Source organism: Heloderma suspectum, chromosome 15 (genome assembly GCF_057233095.1).
Source record: "Heloderma suspectum isolate Gila_16-S chromosome 15, 16-S_ref, whole genome shotgun sequence".
Lineage (NCBI taxonomy): Eukaryota > Metazoa > Chordata > Lepidosauria > Squamata > Helodermatidae > Heloderma > Heloderma suspectum.
Genome location: NC_139472.1, coordinates 2,713,772 through 2,738,707, shown reverse-complemented (window position 1 = coordinate 2,738,707; position 24,936 = coordinate 2,713,772). Strand labels below are relative to the sequence as shown.

Below are 24,936 nucleotides of genomic sequence, written 5' to 3'. Positions count from 1 at the left end.
CTGAAAAATCTTACATCTAAATCTGAGATAATGCACACCAAGTTAAGTGGGTTAGAAAAGGTATCAATAATTCTAGCCATTTCTCCATGTCATATCCAAGAAGGTGGGGGCAATTTTGAAGTTATTGATTATGACTATTAAGGGCTGGCATTGTAACGTTTTCTGATTTTCTTCATATGAAACAAAAGCATTTTTGACGCGATAATTTCTTTCGCATCACCCCCTCCGCCGGTTTTACACTAGCACTCACCTAAGTATGTTTAAGCTTAAAGGCTAAGAATTGTATATGCTTTAAAATCCTTCCATGTAAATTCCACTGGAAAAATTTTTTTGGAAAAGCATGGGGGCGGGGAGAGGAAGGAGAAATAGGAGGGGGGAGAGAAAGGGGAGGTTAATCCGGGTTTAATGCTCTGATGCAGTTACAGGACCATGGTGAGGTTTTCCAGCGTTATCTCTCCTCAACATTTGGGTCTCCAGTATTTCACCCAGCCAAATAGCTGCGAGAAAAAAGTGCGGATGGCGGCAACTCCTGATGCCTCCAGGAAAATATGGTTTTTAATATCTAAATAACTCCCTCCCCCTCCCCAAACACTGTCTCTAAATCTCTCCTTCCACCAACTCCAGAGATGATGGATTCGTTTGAAGTGTCCGTTCATCTCATCTTTCCCAACGTCTCTCTCTCTCTCTTTCTATAACCTAGCTTATTACAAAAAAAGTGGGTAAATATAATTCCTTTAACCACAACACTAGGGGAAAAGAAGAAGAAACCCCTGCTTCTCTCTTTTTCTTCTGTACAATTTCTCTCAAGGCATCCTCCAGAGACAAGCACTTTGGTGCTCCAACAAGAGAAGAAAATGCACTTGGTTTAAGGGGCATCGGTGGTTCTAGACAAAAACACAACACCCTGTAGCCTAAATATTTGGGATAACTATACCGCTGGGTCAGTGTTTGGCTTTTATAATATTTTGTTTTTGGCACCCTGGGTCAGACTTTCCCAACCTGCTGGGCTTCAGATGTGTTGGACTACAGCTCCCATAAACCCCAGCTAGCATGGCCATGATGGGAGTTGTAGTCCAACATGTCTGGACCAGGGCACCAGGTTGGAGAAGACTGACCTAGAAGAATTACAATTGTGTCCCCTCCCCACACATGCAGAGGGGCTGTTGAACATTCCATTAATTCATGCCAATTGATCTATATCATTTCCCCTGGTGGGCTGAATAGACACATGACTAGATTTGCTGATGAAACCCTTGTGTGTGTGGCAAATTTGGGCAGGGCACAGGTGCCCTAAGCCAGAAGCCTTGAACGTCTTCCAGCCCAAGGGCCAAATCCCATTTCGGAGAAGTTCTCAGGCTGCTTTCCAGTGGTGGGCAAGGAAGAAGTGAAAAGGCACATCATAAACATTCCAAAATTATCTGTGTATTGTAGCTTAAACCTCTTCCTGCCAGAAACTAAGCCTTAGGAGAAGCTTTTCAACCTTTTAGAATGGGGGGGGGTCCACAAAAGCCAGGAAACCCCCAATGATTGGTGGCTCAGCAAAGAGAGTGGGGCCAGGGAAAGGGGGCATGGCCATCTGGGGAAACCCAGAAGGAATGGATTTCACCCTCGGCCCTGAGGTTCCCCCCTGCCCAAGAAGTCATCTACTCTGCCATACAGTTGAGACAGTCCAAGGTCACAGAATTTGAATAAGGCAACCCAATCTGCCCAATCAAAAATGAGCCAGTGTAGTGGTTAGAGTGTCAAACTGGCACTCAGGAGATCTGGGTTCTAGTCTCCACTTGGCCATGAAGCTCACTGGGGGACTTTAGGTCGGTCACTGACTCTCAGCCTAACCCACCTCACAGGGTTGTTGTGAGGATAAAATGGAGAGGAGGAGGACCACGTAAGCCACTTTGGGTTCCTTGCAAGAGTGAAAAAGGCAGGATATCAATGTAATAATAAATAAATAATAATAAAGAATGTGGGAAGGGAAGGATTACCACAAAAAAGATAACCCATCCATATAGGCCCCTGAGCATCCCCTGTTATGCACCTCCATAATCAAGTAACTTACTCCCCATGTAACCCACAGTTTATTGTACCTACCACCTGATATGAGCCACTGTCTGCTTTCTGCACATCCTCATTTGAGCTCGACAGCTTGTTTCCATCTAAACCCAATCCAGAGTTCACTCCACCTTTTGAGATAATGAAAACGTCGATTGCGATCATCACATTTCCATCTCTGGACTGGCATTTTAGAGAACAAGCCCTTCGCAATTCTATGTAAACATTTGCTTTCTAGACCCCCCCCCATTTTTTTCTGTTCCTTCTGTAGACAGCTAAGAACCGCTTTCTAGAAATGAGCAAACTTTTGTTCCAGAACACAACTCTAGATTTGGATATTGAGCAGATTCTCAAGGGTTCAATAATGAATTCACAGCTAACATAACAGTATTTTTTGTTTTCTAGAAAGGTTCTCTTTTTTGTTGTTGCTCTAACTCCAGTTCAACTTATGAAAAAATAAAGGCCTTCTAGAAAGCCAGCTCAGAATTTCCTCATTGGCAGTCTGGTGGGCTTTAAATCCAGTAGGTTCCATGAAAAGAATGCTTACAATTTAACTGCTTTTGCATTTCTGGACTGCTGTTTGCCCCAAAAGCTGCTATTTATTATCTTGTGGGCAACCCATTTTTTTCCTAGATACAGTTCTACAGTCAGTCAGCCATGGATTTCTAGAAACCCAACATTTCCCTCTAGATACAAATACAGTCCTACCAACATGACTTGTTAGATAAATGTGCCCTCAAGTACAATTCAGAACTGATCAATAGACAACCCACTATGTTCTCTTCAGAACGCAGATCTCAAGCCAACCATCACTGATCTGGGAGGCCACCTAGATACACTTCTGTATATATAACAACCGCTTTCTGGACATCTCTTACTTGGTTTTCCAATAGGTACAAACTGAAAAATATGACTTTCTAGAGAGGAAACATGCTCTCTTCTACACAATTCTATCTAAGAGCAAGAAGAAGACAAACTTTCCATGCCCAAGTATGGAATCAAGCACATTTTTCTGGAAATGCTCTCTACAATCCCAGAAGTGCAAGTAGTCTTTATAAACAATGATAACCATTTTCTATAGATAACTCAAACAACCTTCCCCTTTTGGGGGGAGGAGACAACCCAACATTCCCTCCCAGTCCCCAGATAACATTCCAGTGCGGTGTAGTGGTTAGAGTGTTGGACTGGGACTCAGAAGTTCTGGATTCTAGTCCCCACTCAGCCATGAAGCTCACTGGGTGACTTTCAGCCTAACATATCAGACAGGATGGTTGTGAAGATAAAAATGGAGAGGAGGATCACGTAAGCCACCTTGGGTTCCTTGGAAGAAAGGGGAAAAAGGTGGGATATCAATGTAATAACAAATAAATAAATAAATTTTATAGACCCCTTTACACACAGACACACATCATTTTATTCTCAGCACTCTCTGCAAAAGGCCAAATGTGTATTTGGGTGAATGAGAACTTTCTGGCAATGGCATGTTACCTGCAATTAGGGATGTGTGAATCAGCAAACTTTGAGCTCGCTGAAGTTCTCCATATTCTACTTTGAAGCTCATTCTGACTACAGTCTCTATCAGTTTGCGAGCTTTGCTTTTTTTCCCCCTTTGTGCATGAAAATCCATGTGCATTTTGTATTTTTCCAAATGTGTGCATCAAGTGTGTGCATCTTTGAAATGTATGCATTCTTCTTCCATTGATTAAAGCATATCTGTGCACATTTTTCAAAAGGACACATCTTCTCATGCACATTTTTCAAATATATGCATGCTGTCGAATGCATATTTTGGGGTCCGTGAATCACACTACAAGCTCAGAACTGTATGGACTTCGACTGCAGATTACGCCCGAGTCCGTGTTCAACCCAGAAGGTGTGAACAGGGGAAATCCTGATAAAAAATGAACCGGAACACATTTCTCATACATCCCTGCCTGTGAGGGCCCATTCACCCATCCAGGGGACTCCTTGATGCCACAACTACTTGAACACCCAACGTCACAGCCACGTGCGAAGGTTACTTTCAAGCCACATGGACCACAGGCTTGGAGGAAGCTGTTGGGTGACTAATCAGTGATAGAAACAAACAAACAAACGAACTCTACAGGCAAGGGGGGAGAAGAGGGAGCAATTGCTTAGGTCAGGCTTCCCCAACCCAGCTGCCTCCAGATGTGTTGGACCACAGCACAGCTGGAGGGGAAACTCTTATGGATATTCTCCTAGCTTGGCCTCTGTGCCAACCCCAGAGACAAAACAAACAAGCAAGCAAGCAAACAGAAGAGGGGTTGGGAAAATGCAGGAGAATGAAGGATACAAGCCTCTTGCTCCAAACCTGGATGGCCTATCCACCCTACCCATCCCAAGGAGCCATGATCTCCCCATCTCTTCTCAACCGCCCTCCCCCCTTGTGCTTTTTCTTGCATAATTTAAGCTCCCCTCCCTCTTCTTCCCATCCCCCACCCTTGTCTTAACTAATTTTTTCCCCCTAGGGGGAATAGAAGGGGGGGGAGAAGGAGAGAGAGCGCCAGCCAGCCAGCCAGCCATGTCTCTTGTGTTAGATTATGCTGGTGCGTTCCCCCTGCAGCCCCCTTATCTCTCCCGCTCCTCTCACTCGCCTTGCCTCGCCGTCACAGTGGATTTGGGAAGGAGTTTTATCTTGCAAACATTCACAGACTTTGTTTATGTACACCGGGTTGTGCGGATTCCCTTCGTCCCCAAAAGCCACTGTTTGCCTTTGTAATTGTTATCGGCAAGTATTGTTGTACCTCATTTGTCTCAGGCTTGCGCGTGTGTCTGGGTGTGCGAAGCGTGTAAGCTCCGTGTGTGCTCAGACAGGGCCCCTTCCCTCCCTAGTGACTGCTTGCCCTCTCTCTCATTTTCCTTTCCCCTCTCTCTGCCTCACATCTTGTCTTTCTCCTTCCTTCCTTCCTTGCGCTCTCTCTCTCCCCACTTCCTTCCTCCTCTTTTCTTTTAACTTCCTTCTTTCTTGTTCCCCTTGCTTCTTAGCTTTTCTTCCCTTTTCTCTTCTTGGCCTCTCCTCTCTCCCTTGGCTTTTCCTCCCTCCTCCTTCCCCAACTCTGCCTTTTCTTTCTTCCCCTCTCCCCGGTCTCTTTCCCCTTTGCTTTTATCTCTTTCCTCCCTCCTTCCTTCCCACTGTCTCTTCCGCTCAGCTTCCCCTTTTCTTCTTTCTCTCGTCTTTCCCACCCTTTCATCCTTCCCTCTTTTTCCTTTCTTCCTATTTCCCCTTCTTTCCTTCGCTTTTGTCTCTGTAGTGTATTTCCCTCTTCCTTCCTTCTTCTCTCTTCATCTTCTTCTCTCCTCCCCTTCTGGTCTTGTTTTTCTCACTCTTTTCCATTCAGCCCCCCCTCCCTTCTCTTACCTTTTCTTTCCTCCCCCCTTCTCTCCTGACTTCTCGCAGTCTCTCCTGCCTGCAAATGCACCCTGCACAACCCAACCTGGAGCTCCATGCTCCCCCACCCCATCTCACTGCCTCCCCCATCTAGCCTCCTGCCCCCCATCATTCGCCTTGATCCCGCTCACAACCACCGCCAAATCCCTGCCTGCTTGCTGTTTGATTAGATTGCTAACCCTTAGGTAATCCCCCCTGATTTGATGTATTGTCACTTCTTTCTCCCTTTTAAACATACATTGACAGAAAGAAAGCGCCCATCCGAGTAGGGTGGGAGAGTTGGGGGTGCTTCTTTTGCTGGGGGTTGGGGGAGAGGAGGAGGAAAAGGCACAGCACTGGAGCTTGGCTTGGAACCCCCCCCCCCACATTCCTCACATCCAAAGGGAAATGTAAAAAAAGGAGAGAGAGAGAGAGAGAGAGAGAGAGAGAGAGAGAAGGAGAAGCCAGGTGTAACCTGGACATTGTGAAGACAAAGCACTCCAGGTGTGAAACTCAAAGCAACTCGGGCAGAAAGAGGGAGGGGGCACCCATTCGCCCTTCCTTAATTAAGTCAAACCAAACAACTTCCTTCCCGTTCTTATTAAAGTCCTTGCCCCCACCCCATAAGAAATCAAGTGGCGTGTGTGTGTGTGTATGTATTTTAATGGCTTCATACAAAGACCTGTAAAGAGGCACATTGCTTTGAATGTTCTTTTAAAATAATAATAATGCTAGCAGCAGCACATATGTGCAATATATATGCGTGTATTATGAGAAACAAAGACGTGAAAAACCTTGGAAATTTTTAAGCCAAAAGCTTACACATAGACACACACACGGCTCCTGTAAAGGATGTAAGACTCTGCTCAGGAAACAGGCATAGAATTGCAGCCTTACCACACAATCCTAATCATGTCTACTCAGAAGTAACTCTACTGAGTACAATGGCCTTATTCTCAGGTAAGCAGGGAGATGATTTCAGCCTTAAACATTTATTACACTGCCTTTCTGCCACTGATCATGAACAACTATGTATTCAGCATTACATGTAACGGGCGTGCACGATATGAATCTCGGCGCAATGCTACACATGTCTGCTCCGAGTTCAGTGATGTTTACTCCCAGGTGTTTATACCCCGATGTTCTATTACAATAATAACCAAAGTGGATCACAATGGAAAACGGTACCAGATAAAGAAAAGAACATTCTGCAGTATATAAATTGAATGGATAAATTGTATTTTGCTATATTATGCTCACATACGCGCATGCGCATATGTGTAATATAAATGGGAATATAATATACTTGTGGGAACGCATAATATACAAAAAGGAGCGTGCACCTTTCAGCTCCTGATGTATCTATGCCCTTGCCAAGTAAAGTTCATTCAGTAGCAGCACTTTCTGTGGAGAGGACCCAAAATATCTTCCCCCCCACCCCGCACTCTGTAGATCACTTTCCCAGCCTCTCTTCTCTTTCTCCATTTCACTCCTTTCTCCCCACATCTGTTATTCAAGTACAGAACTGCTGTCCATTCAAAACAAATCAAACAAAACATCCTTAGTGGATTTAAGTCTATCTTTTCCTTAGCATCTTTTTTTCAATTTTAAAATCTAGGCGATTTTTTTTTTTTTTTAAGAGAGCTGTATTTATTTTTAGTTTTTGCAACCCATGTTATGGGTTGGATTCAGACCTGCCGTGAAATCCTAGGTGCATCTACACAGAAGCAAACCCCACTGAGTTCAAGTGGACTTGCTCCCAGGTAAGTGTGTATAGGATCACAGCTTTAGCCATTTTTAGATTAGGTCTGATTCGAAGGGGTGACATCTCTGGCTTATTGAAGGTGTGGTGGATGTGATACAGAAAGCAAGGGGATTTAAGTTAATCATGATTAACTGGCCCCATTGATTTCAGTGGGTCTAACTCTAAGAGAAGAGATCTATCTTATCAAAATGGGACCTACCCCTGAGTTACCTCCTGCAGATACAAAGCTCAGACAGTTTTGAATGCACCATGCAACCCATTACTTGGGAGTTCAGACCCATTAACTTCTGTGGGACTTCAATCCAGAGTAAACACACAGTGAGATTAATGGATATTCTAGATCTTTCAATCCAGTGGATTCAGACTGACTGGGTTACAGATTTGGCAGTCAGAGTGTAACCTCACTCATCCAGGCTGTTGAAAGAGCTTGCTCGAATGTGTTGGAACTTGGAACAGAGACCTCATTATTCATTGGGCTGAGAATTTGGGGAGGAGGGAAAACAGAAGGAATTGGCTAGGAGGTGATCTAAGATGGTCTTCTGAACCCAGGGTAGGTCCATATTGAGAGGACACATTTCAAATTTCAAATACACACACACACCACTCCAGTCCGACCTTGTCAATACCCTGGAGCACTCCTTTCCCCCATGACTGCAGGTGGCCAATCCATCCCATTTCTTTGCTCATAAGGACAACACAGGAACCCTGCTGGATCAGACCAAGGATTCATCCAGTTCAGCATTCTGTTCACACAACGGCCAACCAGCTGCCCACAGGAAACCCACAAGCAGGACATGAGTGTAACAGCACCCTCTCACCCATGTTACCTAGGCATGTCTACTCAGAAGTAAGCCCCAGCGACTTCAGTACGGCTCAGCTCTAGGTAAGCAGGTAGAGGATGGCAGCCTCCTTACACCTCCGGATCTCTTAATTTTCCCACTGGGGTGGGGGCAGGGAGAGAAGTATTACTGGATCAAAAGGAGGAGAGGAGACAAGAGGTTTTCTCTAGCTAAATAATATTCAACCCCTCCTCCTAATGTTTTTGAAACATTTCATATTCTAACTTTTATTAATGGGGTGGTGGGGAGAACTTCTGGGAGCCTTTGCATAATTCCTGCTTCTTCTCCCTTCCTCAAAATTAATCACCATAATCACAATACTATTACTAATATCACCATTTATTTGGGGAGGGGAAGGGATATGATATTGTAATAATCATCATCACTATTAACACATTTCCAGAGGGGGAGACAATCTGTTTGCGATGCTCTGACTTGGATTCCTGCCTTGAGCAGGGGGTTGGACTCGATGGCCTTGTGGGCCCCTTCCAACCCTACTATTCTATGGTTCTATGCCTGTTGCAGCAAACCCACAACAAAGAATCTTGTGGCTCCTAAAAGCCCAACAGGGCAATCTTACTCAGTACGTGTCTACTCAGAAGTAAATCCCATTAAGTTTAATTGGTCTTACACCCAGGTATGTGTGCCTAGGACTACAGCCTAACACATTTCTTATTATGCCAAAGGTTTTGTGGGTGAACAGATGCTGGGGGGGGGGGGCAGCTCTAGTCTACCAGACCTAATGCCACAATAAAATGGTTAGCCTTGAATAAATCAGTTTATTAAATGTGTATAGCACTCTTCATAGCAAAATCTCAAAGCAGCAGCTTACGAATAAAAATACTACAAAACACAAGAGGACAATGACTAATGTGACATTACTATATTACTAGTATATTATTATATTACTAATTAGTTGTTGTTCAGTCGTTAAGTCGTGTCTGACTCTTCCTGACCCCATGGACCAGAGCACGCCGCTCTCTCCCGGAGTGTGCTCAAGTTCATTACTAATTAGTACTATATTCTATACTATAATCTTATTACCAGTAATATTACTATTAATTATCATTGTCAATAATAAATAATCTACTACTAAAGAGTCAAGTTTTTCTTGGGGGGGGGGAAGAGGAAGAAAGGTTACTATTTCAGTATTTCTTTATTTCTACTGCACTCTACTACTACTACTATTATATTACTTCCATATGATTACTACTAATTACTGTATACTATGCTATTACTACCATTATTTTGATTATTGTTAATAAATAATCTACTACAAAACAGCCAAGGTTTTCTTTGGTGTAGAGGAGGTGCAGGGGAGAGAGGGAGAATGATTACTATTGTTATATTACTACCATACTCCTGGAGAGAGCGCAGGACAGGAAGGCCTGGCGGGCTATGGTCCATGGGGTCACGAAGAGTCGGACACGACTGAACGAGTGAACAACAATTACTAGTGTACTATACTACTAACTGTGTTACCATTGTTATATTACTACTATATGAGTAGTAGCATACTACTACTATTGTTATATTACTGTATAATTACTACTATTCTACTACCACCGATATTACCTGGTGTCATATTACTACTATATGATTGCTACTATACTATACTATACTATACTACTGCTAACAATATTACTATTGTTATATCAGTAATATATGTTTGCTACTACTAAGTACTATATACTCTACTGTTATTACAATTATTGCTGTTATTATTATTAACTAATCCACTACTAAATAAACAGCGAAGGTTTTCTAGGGGGGAGAGAAAGAGGACAAGAGAGAGGGGGGGGATTAGGAGGGGGGCGAGAAAGAGAGAGAAAAACCCGCCGCGAACCCCCTTATGAATATCCGCCGAGGGGCAGGCGGAGCGAGCCGTTTAAAGATGAAAGTGCGAGCGAAATAAAGACTCAATTTAATCTGCCTTAAACCCCTTCAACTCGGCGTTTGTGCGGGGAGCCCAAAGAGTGAGTCCCTGATTGGGGATAAATACATTTTCTTAACGCGCCTCGGAGCTATTACACCCGGCTCCAACACAGCGCGCCATTCACGCGCCACCGTTTCCATTACCGCCGCTAATAAGTCTTAACGTTATTAAGCGCCGAGTGGATGGGGGGGGGGGAGGCGCCCGCGCGGGGGCCTTTCCTTCCCCGCCGCGGAAAGGAGCGGAGCGGGCGCCCCGCCAGGGAGGGGGCCGGGGGGGCCCGAGGAGAGCCGGCGGCCGGCCCGGCCCGCCCTCGGGGCAGGGCCCCCGCCAGCCAGGCGCCCCCTCCTCTCCGCCCGCGATCCCCTGCTAGGGCGCCGTTCCTCGGGCGCGAAACATCCGCGGGGAAACAGCGCAGGAGTGGCGCGTAGCTCAGGGGCGGCTTCGGCCCCGACCTCTGCCTCTGCCTCTTGCGGGGGGGGGGGGGCTCCCCCACCAGCGCCTGTCTTATCTCCCCACACAGGCTGTCGTCCCGGACAGCAGCCCCGGCCACTTCTACCTGGGAGTAAATCGCCCCGATTTTGCGCGGCGGGGGCCCTGGCTTGAAGTCAGTGGGGCTTGCTTCCGACTGCACCTGGAACAGAACTGGGTCCTCCTCCTAGATCCATTGACTTCTAAAACGCATGACTTGCACGACACTCAGAGACGTGTCTACTCGGAAATAAGTCCCATTGCATTCAAGGGACCTTACTCCCAGGTAAGGGTGCATAGGCCTCCAGCCCTGAAGGTGCGGGCGTGGGGGTGGTTTCTCCCTCCCCGTCTTCTGTAATTCTAGCACCGCTTTACTGGAGAATAAACCCCATTGAATTAGTGGGATAGACTCTGGAGTAAACATGCATAGGGTCCGAATGTTAGAGATCTGATTTCTGACTATTCTGGTTATGATATATTAAAGATCGTTGGATAAGGTTATACTCCGCCTTTCTACACATGAACTTCCAGGAGACTTACAACAAGCCTGACATGATGAAAATATCGATATTAGGTCTAGAAAATGATGTTATGATTCATGTAGAAATCACTGTGCTTAAGTTATAGAGACTCAGGGATCGCACTGTTGATGGAACAAGGCGGACAGAAGCCGACCCACACCAAGGATGCAGTGTGACCTTAACCTATAACAAATGGCTATACAAGGGAGATTCAGATTCTTTCTTGGAAAAGCGCCAGTTGTGGTATAAGGTATTTTGCACTCTTCTACACGCTTACTGGAGAGTAAACCACACATTGAACGCAGGGGGATTGACTGCCAAGGAAACCTGCAGAATTAGGCTTGAAAGGCTGTGATCCTAGGTGTGTTTACCTGGGAGTAGATGCCACCAAAACACAACGGGGCTTACTTCCGAGTAATCACACAGTCCCAAGCCTTCTCAAGTGGAGAACTTTGGTGGCCCAATCCTGTGTGTTTACTCGGAAGTAAGGAGGCCCCGCTTAATTCAAGGGAACTTCTTTGGGAGAAAGGGTGTATTAAGACTTCCATTCATGAAGACGGGTGGCAAAGGTGGTGTGGGAGACACACCGGAGACTGTTTTACAAGTTAAGTATAGTCATTCGTAACTTTAATTAGGGCAATTAAAAGTTTGGCAGCCTTGGAAGATTTATGGATTGTGGGAAGGTTGGTTTTTTTTTTTTAAACCACCACCTCCACAACCCAGAATACAGTTCAAAAAATTTAGGGGGCAATCAACCCGGTTTTGCAGGGGATCGAACCCACCAACAGAAGGTTTTCTGCAACGCCTCTTTCTTAACCAGCGTAAGATTCCTCCCTCACACTTCCTGGAACCAGCCTCTCTTATAGTCCAGTCCTATGTACTACCCCTCTGGAAATTCCTATATATATGTCTACTCAGAAGACAGTTCCATTGAGTTCAATAGGGCTTACTCCTGGGTAAGCCTTAACAAACTTTGTGATACTGTCCAGGGGGGACAAAATCGTTGAAAGCCCAAAGATGGGGAAATGAGAATCCTATTATGTACAGATATATTCCCATTTCCAACGGACGCCCCCCCCCCCCCGCCTTCTGGGAACAACAAGACTTTACTTCCAAGTATATCCAGTTCGGATCGGAGCCTTAACTGGACCTATCACGCGCTCGCACACACAGCTGGAGAGAAACACGGCAATGAGTAAGGGGCGCGTTTACTCACGAGGAGGTCCGGCTACCAGCAATTCATCCGGAGTAAATGGGGGGAGAGATAAAAGGGGGGGACAAACCAACAAGGCGACTCTCCACGTGTCTACTCAGATTTAAGGCCCCCTGAGTTCAATGGCCCTTACTCCCAAGTAGGTGGGCATAAAATCGCAGCCTTAGAATTCTTTTCCCAATAAAATCTAGTCTGAATGGGAATTTTTTTTTTTTTTAAAGAAATTGGTTATTCTTCCTTCCCAGGTTTTAAACTAAGCCGCGGTTGATTCCCCCCCCCATCAATCCCCCCCTGAAAACAATCCATTTTTTTAGTGTCTAGATAAACACACACACACAGTATTTTAAAGGTTTTTTTTTTAAAATCACTATCTTTGAATTTTATTCACGGTAAATATTGTATTTTTTTAAAAATAAAAAAGAATAAAAACCCAATTTTCTGGAGAAAATTTGGACATTTTTTTCTATATCACCATACCTCGAATGGAAAACAACGTCATTGAAATCACTGTGACCAAAAGTTGAGTTCAAGAAGAAAATACATAAATAAATCCGCTTCCAAATCAAAGTTCTACCTACGGGGATTTTTAAAAGGAAAGTTAAATGGAACGAAAGATAAAAGATGGAGTGGAGGACAAAACACACACACAAACAAAAAACCCTATTTTGGCAGCTGAGTCCCTCAACTAAATCAATCTCTTCATTAAAAATATTTTAAAAAACACACACAACCTGGTGGTGATGCGGTTTATAATGTTAATAATAATAGACCCCGATCGCTGCTGAGACACAAAAGAACTAATTTACAAATGGATATTGAGCAATTTGAAATAAGAAAAAGCACAAAACAAAACATTTTGCTACATCCAACTGCTTTTCACTTCCAACAGAAGGTGTGGATAATATTACAAAACTATCGACCAGCAGGGCGCATTGAATAATCTATCTCCTATTCTTCTCCCCCCCACTTTTTTTGTTCCCGAACTTTTATCTTCTCCTCGCAAAATTTTGAATGAGAATAAGTACGTCCTTTTCCCTCCCTACATTTTTTTTTTTTAAGGGAGACAGGTTTAGAGGGGGAGACACAGCTTCGTCTCTCTCTCTTCTACCCCCCCCCTTTTGTGACCCCCCCCCCCCGTTTGCTTTTGTGTCAGAGAGTTCTTTAGCTTCAATAGACTTGGAGAGTCTTTGTAAGTGAAGTTCATCGCCAAGGTTGAGAACAACAGCAAAAAAGAGGGAGACAATCAAACCAAGGGCCAAAAAATCCATTTTACCCACATTCCATTCAAACTTCCCGAGGTAAAGTTCGATCGCCGGATTATATAGAAGTGTTTATAGTACACACACACACACACACACACACACGTATTTGCAAACAATTTTGGTATACTCTTTTTAGAAGGAGATCTTGAGAATTTCACAGAAAATCCCAAGTCAATACATTAATTTGGGGGAAAGATTTAGAACTTATAAAAGGATTGCCTTCCCAAAGAATATTTTTGTAAGCGCTTTTTTAAAGGGTGTGTGTATGGAAACAATTCATACGGAAAACTCAATCCAGTGGGATTTTGAAAAGACGAGAATGTTTCAGGAAAAGTTACAACACCGCGCTGAAAATAAAACAAATCCCCCCCCCCCGAAAATTAAAGCAAACCAAATGAAACACTCTTCTTCTTGTCTACTTACTCACGAGTAAAACCCGTCGGTTTCAATGACCCCCCCCCCCGAAAATTAAAGACAACCAAATTAAACAGGCTGTTTCTTGTCTACTTACTCGTGAGTAAAACCTGTTCGTTTTCACGGGACCATTCCACACAAGCCTCTCCATGTTTCCTCAGGAGTAAGTCCCACTGTAAACGACCTTTACTCCCAGGTAAACACGCAGCGGTTTTAAAGAAGGAGACTCCCACCCATATTTTTGAGTAGATAATTTTAGATTTTTGTTTTGATAGGTGCAATAAGCAAATATTAAGCAAGCGAGGTTGTCCCACAAATCGCTCTCCATGTATTCGCACCCAGCCGCTCGTTTCTACACCCCCCAAATAACTCCATACATTTTATTGCATTTTTGCACCAATCTCTCATTGTCCAGCAAATACAAATCGGGGCGTAGGGGGGAGGACAAACACACAAACACCCCCGCCCGGCCAGAACAGTTGAAATTGACAACGATACAATGACAAACGTCGACAGAGAAATGCCCCCCCCCTGCTTTTAAGGGTCTAACTACTCTTTGCTCATGCACCGGATTTCAGGACCCCCCCTCCCAATAACACACAAGTTCATTCAAAATGACAAACACTATCGCATTCCTCCCTTATTGTTTTTTTTTTTGGCGGGGAGGTAATACACTTTTGAACATTTTTGGATACTAAAGAATAAAACAGCAACATCAGTTTTTTCCTCCGAGGGATCCCCCCCCCCCCCACACACACACTCTAGGAAAAAGGAGCACTAAAGAGGGAAGGGATATATTTCATGATAACTCTTCCGCCCCCCATCAATCAATCGATAGAAAACCTAGTTCAAGGAGACATTTTAAAAGCGGAGGAGTGTTAAAAGTGGAGGCATCTCTCCCTAATTTCTCCTCCCCCCCCCCAAATATTCAGGAGCCCAAATGGATAATTGAATCTGATGTCCCACATCAGTCAACTGTCAAACGAGGTTTCAGGGGACCGTTTAGAAAACAGCAGCAGGCAGAGAGAAACTGATCTGTTTAACAAATTCATTTAGCAAGTCTCTCTCTCCTCCCTCCCCCCTCCTTCTGAAGTCCTACATAACTGCTCCGGAGTGACTCCGGTTTTCAAGCCAAGATCGTCTATGTTTGTCTTTCAGATAGTTTCTACCCTTTCCCCCCAAAATGAAACCATCCGTGCTAGTCACCTAACACATTAGCACTTCAGCCCCCCACCGCGCCAACCAGCACCCTTCCTCCCCTATTATATTCTCCAAACAGTCCTTTAATTTTATTAACACCCCTCTCCCCAAGAGTTCAAGGATTGTCTTCAACAATCGTCAAGCTTTTGAGAGAGAAAAAAAGGAACAAAACCTCCCACTGAGGGGCAATTTGTGTCTCCTGCAATTTTATTTTTTAATGGGGGGGGGGAGAGGAAAGGGAGACCCTGTATCCATTTCTCCACACATCTCCTCCTCCTCCGCTGATTTAAGGAATGCCTTCTTTTAAAATAAATAAATAAAACAAATATTTGAAATAATATTTCTTTCAAGATATTCAAAGATTCTCAGGTATATTGTTTCAGATACTCAGACATGCAGATGTTCAACTTCAAGGCTGCCTAGAAGTATTTTAAACAGCATGCCATCGTATCAGGGTGAAACGTAAAAAGCACATTATTTCAGCATTGGAAAAATTAACATAGAATCCCAGCTCCACGTGGAAGTACTTCCATTTGATTATTTTATTCATGTGAATTATTTTTTTCTAAAGAAAAAGCCAAGGTGGTGAACCACATTGAGGAGAACGACACACACACTCATAAAAAAGGAACTATAGGCTTCCATCTCCTGCCATGTACTATCATGGATTCTTGCCACCCCCCATGAAGAATCCCGTGTAACTCCAAAGCCTGCTACAAGCATTTTAGATATTATTCAGTTCCGAAAAAGAGCTCTACAAACTGGTTCTGTGTTTGGAATTGAAACCTATTCCTTCAGATACTGAGCACCTGGTGGTGGCAGGGTGGATCTAAGATGACATTTATGGCATGCAGGACTCTGCACAAGCACAGGAAAAGTAAAGAATATGCTAGTGAATTCAGAACACTACTCCATAAATAACAAGTTGGGTAGTTTTGGCAGTATGGGATTGAAAATTTGCGGGCAGTGTCCAAGAAAATCTCAGCATCCAAAAATCTCAGGTGGTAGAATAAGATTAATAGCAGTTAGGGATGCGAGCTTCGTATCATTGCCCCTCCCATGGCTACCAAATCTAGAATAAATTATGCAAAATAAAAGAATGTGCTAATTTATGCAGGTTGCAGAATTTCATTTCTTGGCTTTAAAAAAATCACAAAGTACAGCAAACCCTGACAGAGTATCAGAAATAGTTGTAGAAATTAATCAAATTATTCCTGAAGCTCTCTTAAAATTGCATTATATATATAATGCCTGATCAGACTCTTAGATAATAACCTTATTATTTAAGATACCACAAAGAGACTTTCACAGTTACTATCCAAGATTTTATGAAGTCCAAGAGATATTCTGTTAAGATATAATGATTTCCTTATGGAATATCTGAGGAGAGAGAAAAAATTAAGCTGATGAAGAGTTTTGTTTGCTAGTTTAGAAAGGGAATCATTCTAGTTCTAATTCTAACATCTCAGAATGTCCTGGTGGATTAAAACAAAATGGAAAGAAAACTCCAAACAAACAAACCACAAACACACCTTCCTCCTCTCTCCTCTGCCTTGCTGTTTCCTCCCCTGTATCAAACTGGAGACTGCAAACTCCCTGGGGAACAGGCCAGGCTGATATTTGTTTTTTTCTTTATTTATTTATTTAAAAAATCATATATCCTGCCTTTCTGCCTGACAACCGGTGTCCGACGTGGGTTACAATAAAATAAAAACTCACAAAAAAGAAATGCAAGGGGTGTGTGTGTGTATGATGAAAACACAAAGGCAGAAATCATTAGAACTGTAAAAGTACAAAGCGGTGGTCATGTGTACGAACAGCCCCTCTACTACACATAGGAAACTAGCATATGGGGGGGGGGAGTGGAAACTAAATTCTTGCTGTTCAAGCACCACGTGCTATATGGAGGTAGCTTGTACTTGGCATACCAACCTCTCCCAACATGGCATGCTCCAGACATGCTGGACTACAACTCCCATCATCCCCTGCTGGATGAGATGGGGGTTGCAGTCCAACACATCTAGGGAGGGCACCAAAGTTGAGGTTGGTTGCTATATACTAACAGCAAACCCATTTCTCTGAGTGGCAAACGTTATCTAGCCAAAATGGTACCATCCACACACAAGAAGGAGGTAGAGGGAGGCATGGGGAAATGCTGCACATTTTCAAAAGAAACTCCCCCCCGCCCTGCCCCAGGAAAACCCACCAAGAACAGCCCAATAATAAAGGGTTGGGGAACAAAAGGAATGGAATGTCGTGGAAAAGAGCCTGGCTGGCAGCCTGAACAGGAACTCTCCACACTGCAACTTTTTGTTGTGGGTACCACTTGCTTAATAGCAAACAGTTCACATACAATAAGAGAAAACCAGGATGGAGGGGGCAATTTTCAGGGTGGGGGAAGAGGTGGGGCATTTCCTCCCCCCCTTCTCTACCTTTGTCGCCCAAAATGCCGTCAATGCTGTGCTTGGCTTTCTTCTCGCCGTCCTCCTCTTTCTTCTCGCAATCCTCCTCTTCCTCTCTCTTCCCGAACTTGATTCGGAGCACCCGGCTAATCGAACTCACTAAACCTCGGACAGTCAAAGACAGAAGAAGAAAATATAAGCTGGTTTGGAAGAAAGTGGTGTGTGTGTGTGTGTGTGTGTGAGATTAACAAATAACTAGGCCAGAGGTATTAATAAAATAAAAAAGTGAGGATCTATCTCTGTCCTCTCCCCATCCTGTGGAAGTTTGTTCCTGCTTTTGCCAGCCCAAACCTATACAACAGATACACTCCTACACCCAGATATTTTTACCCTAAATGACATGTAAGCTACAGCCCTAAACACACTTAGAGCACAGATTCCCCATGCTGGCTGGGGAATGCTGGGAGTTGTAGGACTTTTTTCTGTCTAAATGTGCATAGGATTTCACCCTTAATAAGAACATAGTTGGACCGACTCCCAGCTAATGATGCATTGGATTGCAATGTTAGCATTTGTGAAGTATTTCGATCCATTTTTTTTTTGAGAAAATGTTAATCTGGTCTGATTCAGAGAGAATAATTTTTTTTGTTTACATGTCATAATAAGACAATTCTCCTGGCACTGGCCAATTTTGCCCTTGCAGCCCAAACCTATAGAGTAAATTTTTGACCTTGCAGAATGATTAAAAATGTGCAACATAATTTTCATGTTAGCATTTGTGCAAGGCCCATCACTTGATTGAAGAGATCTTAGTCCAGGGTGGACAATCTTTTTGGGTCGTGGACACATTTGGCAATTTGGGAAACTGTCCTGGGCACCAGCACAAGATGGCTGCCATGGGAGGTGTGGCAAAGGACAAGTCACCTGCCCCAAGACACTGAGTACAACAAGGCAGACAGAGGTCTGAGCCCCAACACAGTAAACAATGCCTTTGAACAGAAAATTTTCAGCACGAACAGAAAGCTATTTTACAGCAATCCCAGCTACCGGGAAGAAAATGTGTTATTCTTGTTAAAACTGGGAGTGGTAGGTCATCTTGGCAGGTGTCAAGAAACGGGGGTACATCCCATGGGCACCACATTGCTGACTCCTGTCTTAGTTGTTTAATTACCTTGTAGGTTTTAGTCATTCAATTAAATTTGCAAAGAAGTAAAACAATGGTTAGGAAGCATACTTCCTTTGGTTTTAGATGATGTGGATGTGTGTCTCAGAAGACATGATCTCAGAGAAGGCACTCCTTGCAAGAGATAAGTTGGAATGCCTGTTCTAAGACAACATTCACTGTCTGTAGTTCTTATAAGAACTTGTATTAAAAAATAATATATCCAACTTCCCCTTTAGTTGATCAAAAGGCTTTTAAAAAATGATAAATATGACTTATTAAATGCCAAGGGCCTGCTTTCTAAAGCAGTGCTTTTGGGGAGTGTTTGGAACACTGCATGGATTATCACAGGAAATGTTAGACAGAGGGGAGGGGCCATAGCTCAAAGTGATAGAGCCCCCGCTTTGCACGCAGAAGTTCCCAGGTTCGATCCCCGGCTTCTCCAGGTAGGGCGAGGAAAGTTAATTTGTCAACGGTGAGTTAATGCTGAGTTAATTCATGGCTGAGGTTATATTTATCCAGAGCTTCCTGGTGAAAACAATCAGTTCCCTGACCTCGTGCCCTCCAGATGTTTTGGACTACAACTCCCATCAGCCCTAGGCAGCATGGCCAATTGTCAGGGAGTATGAGAGTTATAGTCCCAAACATCTGGAAGCTCCAGGTTGGGAAAGGCTGCTTAACATTTTATTTTTATTTTTTTTAAGTCTTGGCTGCCTTTCAGGGCGGAAGTCCTCCCAAGGCGGCTCGCAGCAATAAAATATATAAAAACAATTAAGATGATAAAAGTGATAAAAACATACTCAAACACCTTGCACAATTTTATTTAGTATATAAACACAAACAGCTCCCAAATTCCCATGTCTACCCACACCACTACACCTAAAATAGCACCCTAAATCCTCCTGCCTGTTTGCAAATATACAAACATAGAAGCACTTTTGAGTGATACAGCACCCTTCCTCATGTTCTGCCTGACAGAGAATTCAGAATAAGCAGAAAATACAATCACAGAACGCCTTCTGGAATAAAAGTTTTTAGCATCTATCTAAACAAGGGGAACCTCAGCTCCCCTATTAAGACCTTGGCTTTATTTTTAAACTTCCTTTCTATACTCTTGCCAACCCCTGCCCCCCACCTCCCCGCAAGCTGAAGTTGTGCAGTCCAGCCAGGCCAGAATGTAAGAGAATGATGTTGGGGAGTCCGAAGAAGGTAGAAAGGACCATACCACTTCAAAAACTGCAGGTTTGTGCGTGAGAGGGTTTTGAATACTCTCATGCATCAAATGTTTACACCGCAATAGCAAACTAGCACAGAAGAAAGAAAGGTGATAGCCCTGCAAAGCTTGCTTTCCTCCTGCAGGGTATTTTCAGGTTTTTTTGTTTTAAGTGTCCGAGCATTCAGACATGAGACACCACAACAGCTGCAGTTTGAAGTGGTACAGTCCATTGCACCACCACCTTCTGCTATATGTGTACGGACAAGGCCTCTAGAAACATTGAAGGGACCTGTGGAAGTCATCTAGTCCAGCCCGCTGCTCACCTTGCAGTGACAGCATCCCTCACAGATGGCCTTGCAGCCTCTGCTGAAATACTCCTGTGAAAGAGAGCCTGTAATCTCCGGAGGAACTCTGTTCTGCTGTCCAAGAGCTCTTACCTGTAGGAATTTTCTCCTAAGATTTAACTCAAATCTGCTTCCCCGCTGTGTGGAACAACAGAGGCAGGGGTGGCTGGTGCCCACTGGGGCTGGTAAGATGGAGGACAGGCCAGATGTTCAACATGAGATCACCAGAGGAAGACAGGTGAAGTTCTTGTGTGGCACTCTGCCGCTGCACATCTACCTGGTTGTGGCCGGGGGGATCTCTCTGCCACAGGTGGGTGCGCGACAGGTGGAGGGTCACTGCCCCACTTCCCTCAATATAGAACCACCTCTGAAGTGAGGAAAAGTCTGCCCTCAGAGGCTTCAGGTGTAAACTTGGGTAGCCCCCCACCCTGATAAATCACCCCTCCCTCTATCTAGATACACAAGCCCAGTGATGTGGCATATGGAGTTATACACCTCCTTATGTATAGAGAAGCACATCACAGATAGTCCCTATCTTATTGGGGAACAGTTATTAGAATGCACCCCCTCCCCTCCAGACCCCAGACCATCTCCCCACAAGTTTCTATCCCCTCTCCCTATTAATGCCTGCATGGAATCCCGACCTCAGGTTGCTTGGAAGAAGACCAAATCTTTCTTTGACACTTTAATAAATTGGAGTTCTATCTGTTTCAGATGGCATTTAAAAAGCAGTCCATCAAGAAAAAAAATAAAATAAAATAACCTGTCCTGTGTCATATGAAATAAAACTGTAGATAAATGCATGCCTAAATTGGTGGTCCCACATGGACCCATGGCCTGGCTGGAGTCCACCAGGAAAAGAGCCTTCAGCGTGGTGGCCCCTTTCTGTGGAACTCCCTGCCTCCAGAGGTCAGGCCAGTGCCAATCTTGTGTTGCTTCCAGTGCCTCCTGAAGACATGGTTATTTTGGGAAGCCTTCATTGAGTTCCAGCCACGGTTTATTAAATTTGGTCTTATCAGAACTTGTTTCTTTCAAAATGTTTTAATTGTTTTAACATGGTGTTTTAGTCTTGTATCTTTGCTGTTCACTACTCTGAAACCTTTTGATCTGGAGTGGTATATATTGTAAATAAAAAATAAATTAGGGGAGGTCTGCAACATTTAGCTTTTCTATCCTGGCTTTATCAAAGAAAACACAGGCTTCATCCTATACCCATTTCCCTGGTAGCAAGTCCCATTGAAATCACATGGACCTATTTCTGGGTAGACACGTATAGGTATGTGCTGTTAGCCATATTATTGGTTCCACAAAACAAGGAAAAAAAAAGAAGGAAAGAGTTTATTTCGGACAAAACAGTGCTTTAAAATGAAAGAGTGCTAGCTTTCAGGTCACACTGAACTCTCCACCAGTCTGATGCAGCATTCTGCATAACTCAGAAAACTGCATCCAAGTTGCTTAAGTCAAATGGATGGTCAGACCATCTTTTTTCCAAATGAAGGCAACTTCTGAACCTTCCCCCCAAATATTTATAACAGAGCCTTCATCCCAGTCCCCTGCCCCACCCTCCCAGATCCAAAGTGTCTATTTGAATATTGATAATAAAGGAAACACCCCTAGTAAAGGAAAAACCTCCATTAAAAAAAGAATTATGCAAAATTATGCCAAGCAACAGAAGTGAAACCTCAAGTTATGACTTCTAGGCTTCAACAGAGATTAATGTACAAATATGCAAACTAATAACTTTTTAAAAGAAGTTCTTAAAACACACATGAAGCACAAAAAACAAAATTCTACAAAGCACAGAAACAGCCATAAAGGTAAAAGGTTTTAGAGACCAGGAATCTCTATGTTCTGTAATTGGGGGTAGGGGTGCGGGGATAGAGATAAAGTTAAATAAGACTCTGAGTTTGAAATGGGGGTTTGCTAACACTCAAAAGCTTGCAAATTTCACTTACCTTGGTCCAATAGAATACTATGTTATTGGGCAGACATGTGGGTCACCACCTTTTGTGCACATGGGGGAGGGAGTGCTTTTATGCATATGGAAATGTAGCAGGCAAAGCCTTTCTGCTAGTGATGGGAGTGTGGTCAGCTTTGCCTACTCAAATTTAAAATAAATTTACTTGTCCCACTGGATTAGGAGAAAAATTAGGATCAGTTTGATGTCTATAAATTCCATTCTGGGACACAGAGAGCTGGATCACAAAATTTCAGAAATGCCCTCCCATTTTATACCTGAACATGTTAGGCTATGTTTCCACCCACATTTTACATGTCTTGGACAGAAGTCCTTGAAGTTTTCTTTTTACATTTTTGATTAAAACTTTCAAATGTAGTGAACTGTCTGTTTACCTCAGTATTTATTCGAAGAGTCACTGTTGAAAGTCCTGGTTTGGTTTGCCAATATGGGGAGGTGGTGATGGTGGTGGTGAGGCAGGAAAATCCCTAAAATCCTGATTCTGTAGTCCTTCTTTTACATCATTAAAGTTCCCTGCTGACTGTCTGCATGACCCAGGATGCTTATTAAAGGCCCAAGAGCAGGGCCAGTAGCCAAAGTGGAAACCTTAAACCTGGTTCTCACACGCAGCAGATGAGAAGTGGTTGTATCTGGACTGCACCACTTTGACTTTGATTGCAGAAGCACTTGATTGAATGTGCCTGCCTGCCTGCCTCCCTCTCCCCCCCCACACTTAAAAAAAACCCAGAGCCTGTAGAAACTATCTACTTTAGCTTTTTACTAGCTTTCTACAGTTTTTAATTTTATATATTTCGTAGAATCATAGAATAGTAGAGTTGGAAGGGGCCTACAAAGCCATCAAGTCCAACCCCCCAAATATATATATATATATATATATATATATATATATATATATTTTATATATCTCCCATGGAAGCATTTGACTATGGGATTCCCAATCTAAAGTGGTACAGTCCAACCATGGGTATCCCAGTCAGAAGTGGCGCAGTCCAGACACTGCTGGAACAAGGAGTATTCAGGCTTTGGAGTTTCAGAGAAGGCTTCCTCAGGAAGCCAGGTCATGAAGAGAACATGGAAGGTGTGTGTGTGTGTGTGTGTGTGTGTCTGTGTTGGTCTCTGCCGGTCTGTCTGTCTCTCCCTGTGTGTGTCTGTGTCTCTTTCTGTCGGTCTCTCTGTGTTCCTCTCTCTCTTTCTGTGGATTGAGGGTCCCACCCCTCTCTTTAGCCTGGAGGGGGTCTTCATGGTGTCAAGCTGGGCTGTTTGTAGATAAACACTTCCCTAGATTAATTTCTATAGGATTTCATCCCTCCCCTCCCCGGGCTGGTGTCTGATGTTGCCAGCCAAGCTTCCTTCTCACCTGAAGGGACGGTGCTTCTGTCGCAGTGGCCGTCTTTCAGCAGCCTGTCCCGGATCTCCCAGCTAAACATTCCCGGGTTCTCTCGCTTGTACTCTTCGATTTTCTTTTCTACATCGGGAGTCGCAACCTGCTTTTGTGATCAACGCGTGGTGGGGAACAGATGGATGGGGGGGTGAGGGAGGGAGGAAGAACAAGAGGAAGGGGTTGTGGGGGGGGGAAAGAGAAATTCACTTTTAAATTTAAGGTTGCTTTAAAAAAAGAGAGAGCCCCCGACTCATCTCATGGACCCCTCCTTTCAAGGAGTCCTTTAAGACCCCTTTTTATTCTGGATTTTAAACAGATTTTATTTTAAAGCCTTTGATTTCCCCCAAATCAACCCACTTCCCCCCAAAACGAACATCTATTTTGCCAGCCCAGGCCACACTCCTTTGCAAACACGTTTCTTGTTTACCAGAGAGTAAGCCCCCATTGAACACCAGAGGATTTGCTTCAGAGTAAGTATGCCTAGGATCGGGCCTCGAGTCTGCGCATGCTTACTTGGGAGCAAGCCTTACTGGACACAAATTTCTCTCACCTGTTGATACAGAGAAAGAATTTCAGCTATATCCCAGTTACGCTTACTCATAAGTAAATCCCACTGTTTTCAGTGGGGCTTACTTCAGAGTAAGCCTCCCTAAAACCAGGCTGTTCCTTCCTGCCTCTTTCCCCCAGATTTTCTTAAAAAGAAAGAAACAGGACATTATTTTAGATGACAAGTATTTGCATGGATTCAATATGTTTTAGCCACCATTCATATCCTACCCAGAATTATCGTTGTCAAAGTTCCATGTCTATTCTGAAGTAACACTTCAACAGGCTCTGCTTTTGAGAAAGTGTAAGCAGAATGGCAGCCTTCCATCCCCCATCCAGTGCACATGTACTCGGAAGTAAAGCCCACCGAATTCAAAGGGATATTTACAGTGCAATCCTATACCTGTCTACTCAGGAGTAAGTCCCATTGACTGCACATACCTGGGAGTAACCACCATTGAAAACAACCAGACTTACTTCAGAGTAAACACGGCTAGGATTCTGGTTTCGGTTAAGTATGGAACCAGACTGAATCAGACTTCGAGCAGACCCACTGAAATCAATGGGACTTGATCCATCCCTGTACACCAACCTCCCCCGACCCGGTGCCCTCTGGACATTTTGGGCTACAGTTCCCACCAGCCCCAGTCAACTGATGGAACTAGAACTCCCATCAGTCCCAATGGCCAAGAATTCTGGGAGCTGTAGTCCAAGACAACAGAAGGGCGCCCGGTTCGGCAAGCATCCTCTACACACTTCCCTGGGAGTAACTCTTATTGAACCCAACGGGACTTACTTCCGAGTAGCCCTGCCTGGACTTGTCCTGGAAGGGAGGCCCCATCGATTTCAACG

At 43.9% G+C, this 24,936-nt stretch overlaps 1 protein-coding gene across 1 annotated transcript in view; it reads right to left on the bottom strand.

Moving 5' to 3' along the window:
• The window catches only part of PAX7 (paired box 7), a 173,055-nt gene that overhangs the window by 142,704 nt on the left and 5,415 nt on the right, over window positions 1-24,936 (bottom strand). The window contains 2 exon segments of the mRNA XM_084822026.1: window positions 17,488-17,622; window positions 23,515-23,644. Of these exon segments, the coding sequence (XP_084678152.1) occupies window positions 17,488-17,622; window positions 23,515-23,644 (265 nt within the window).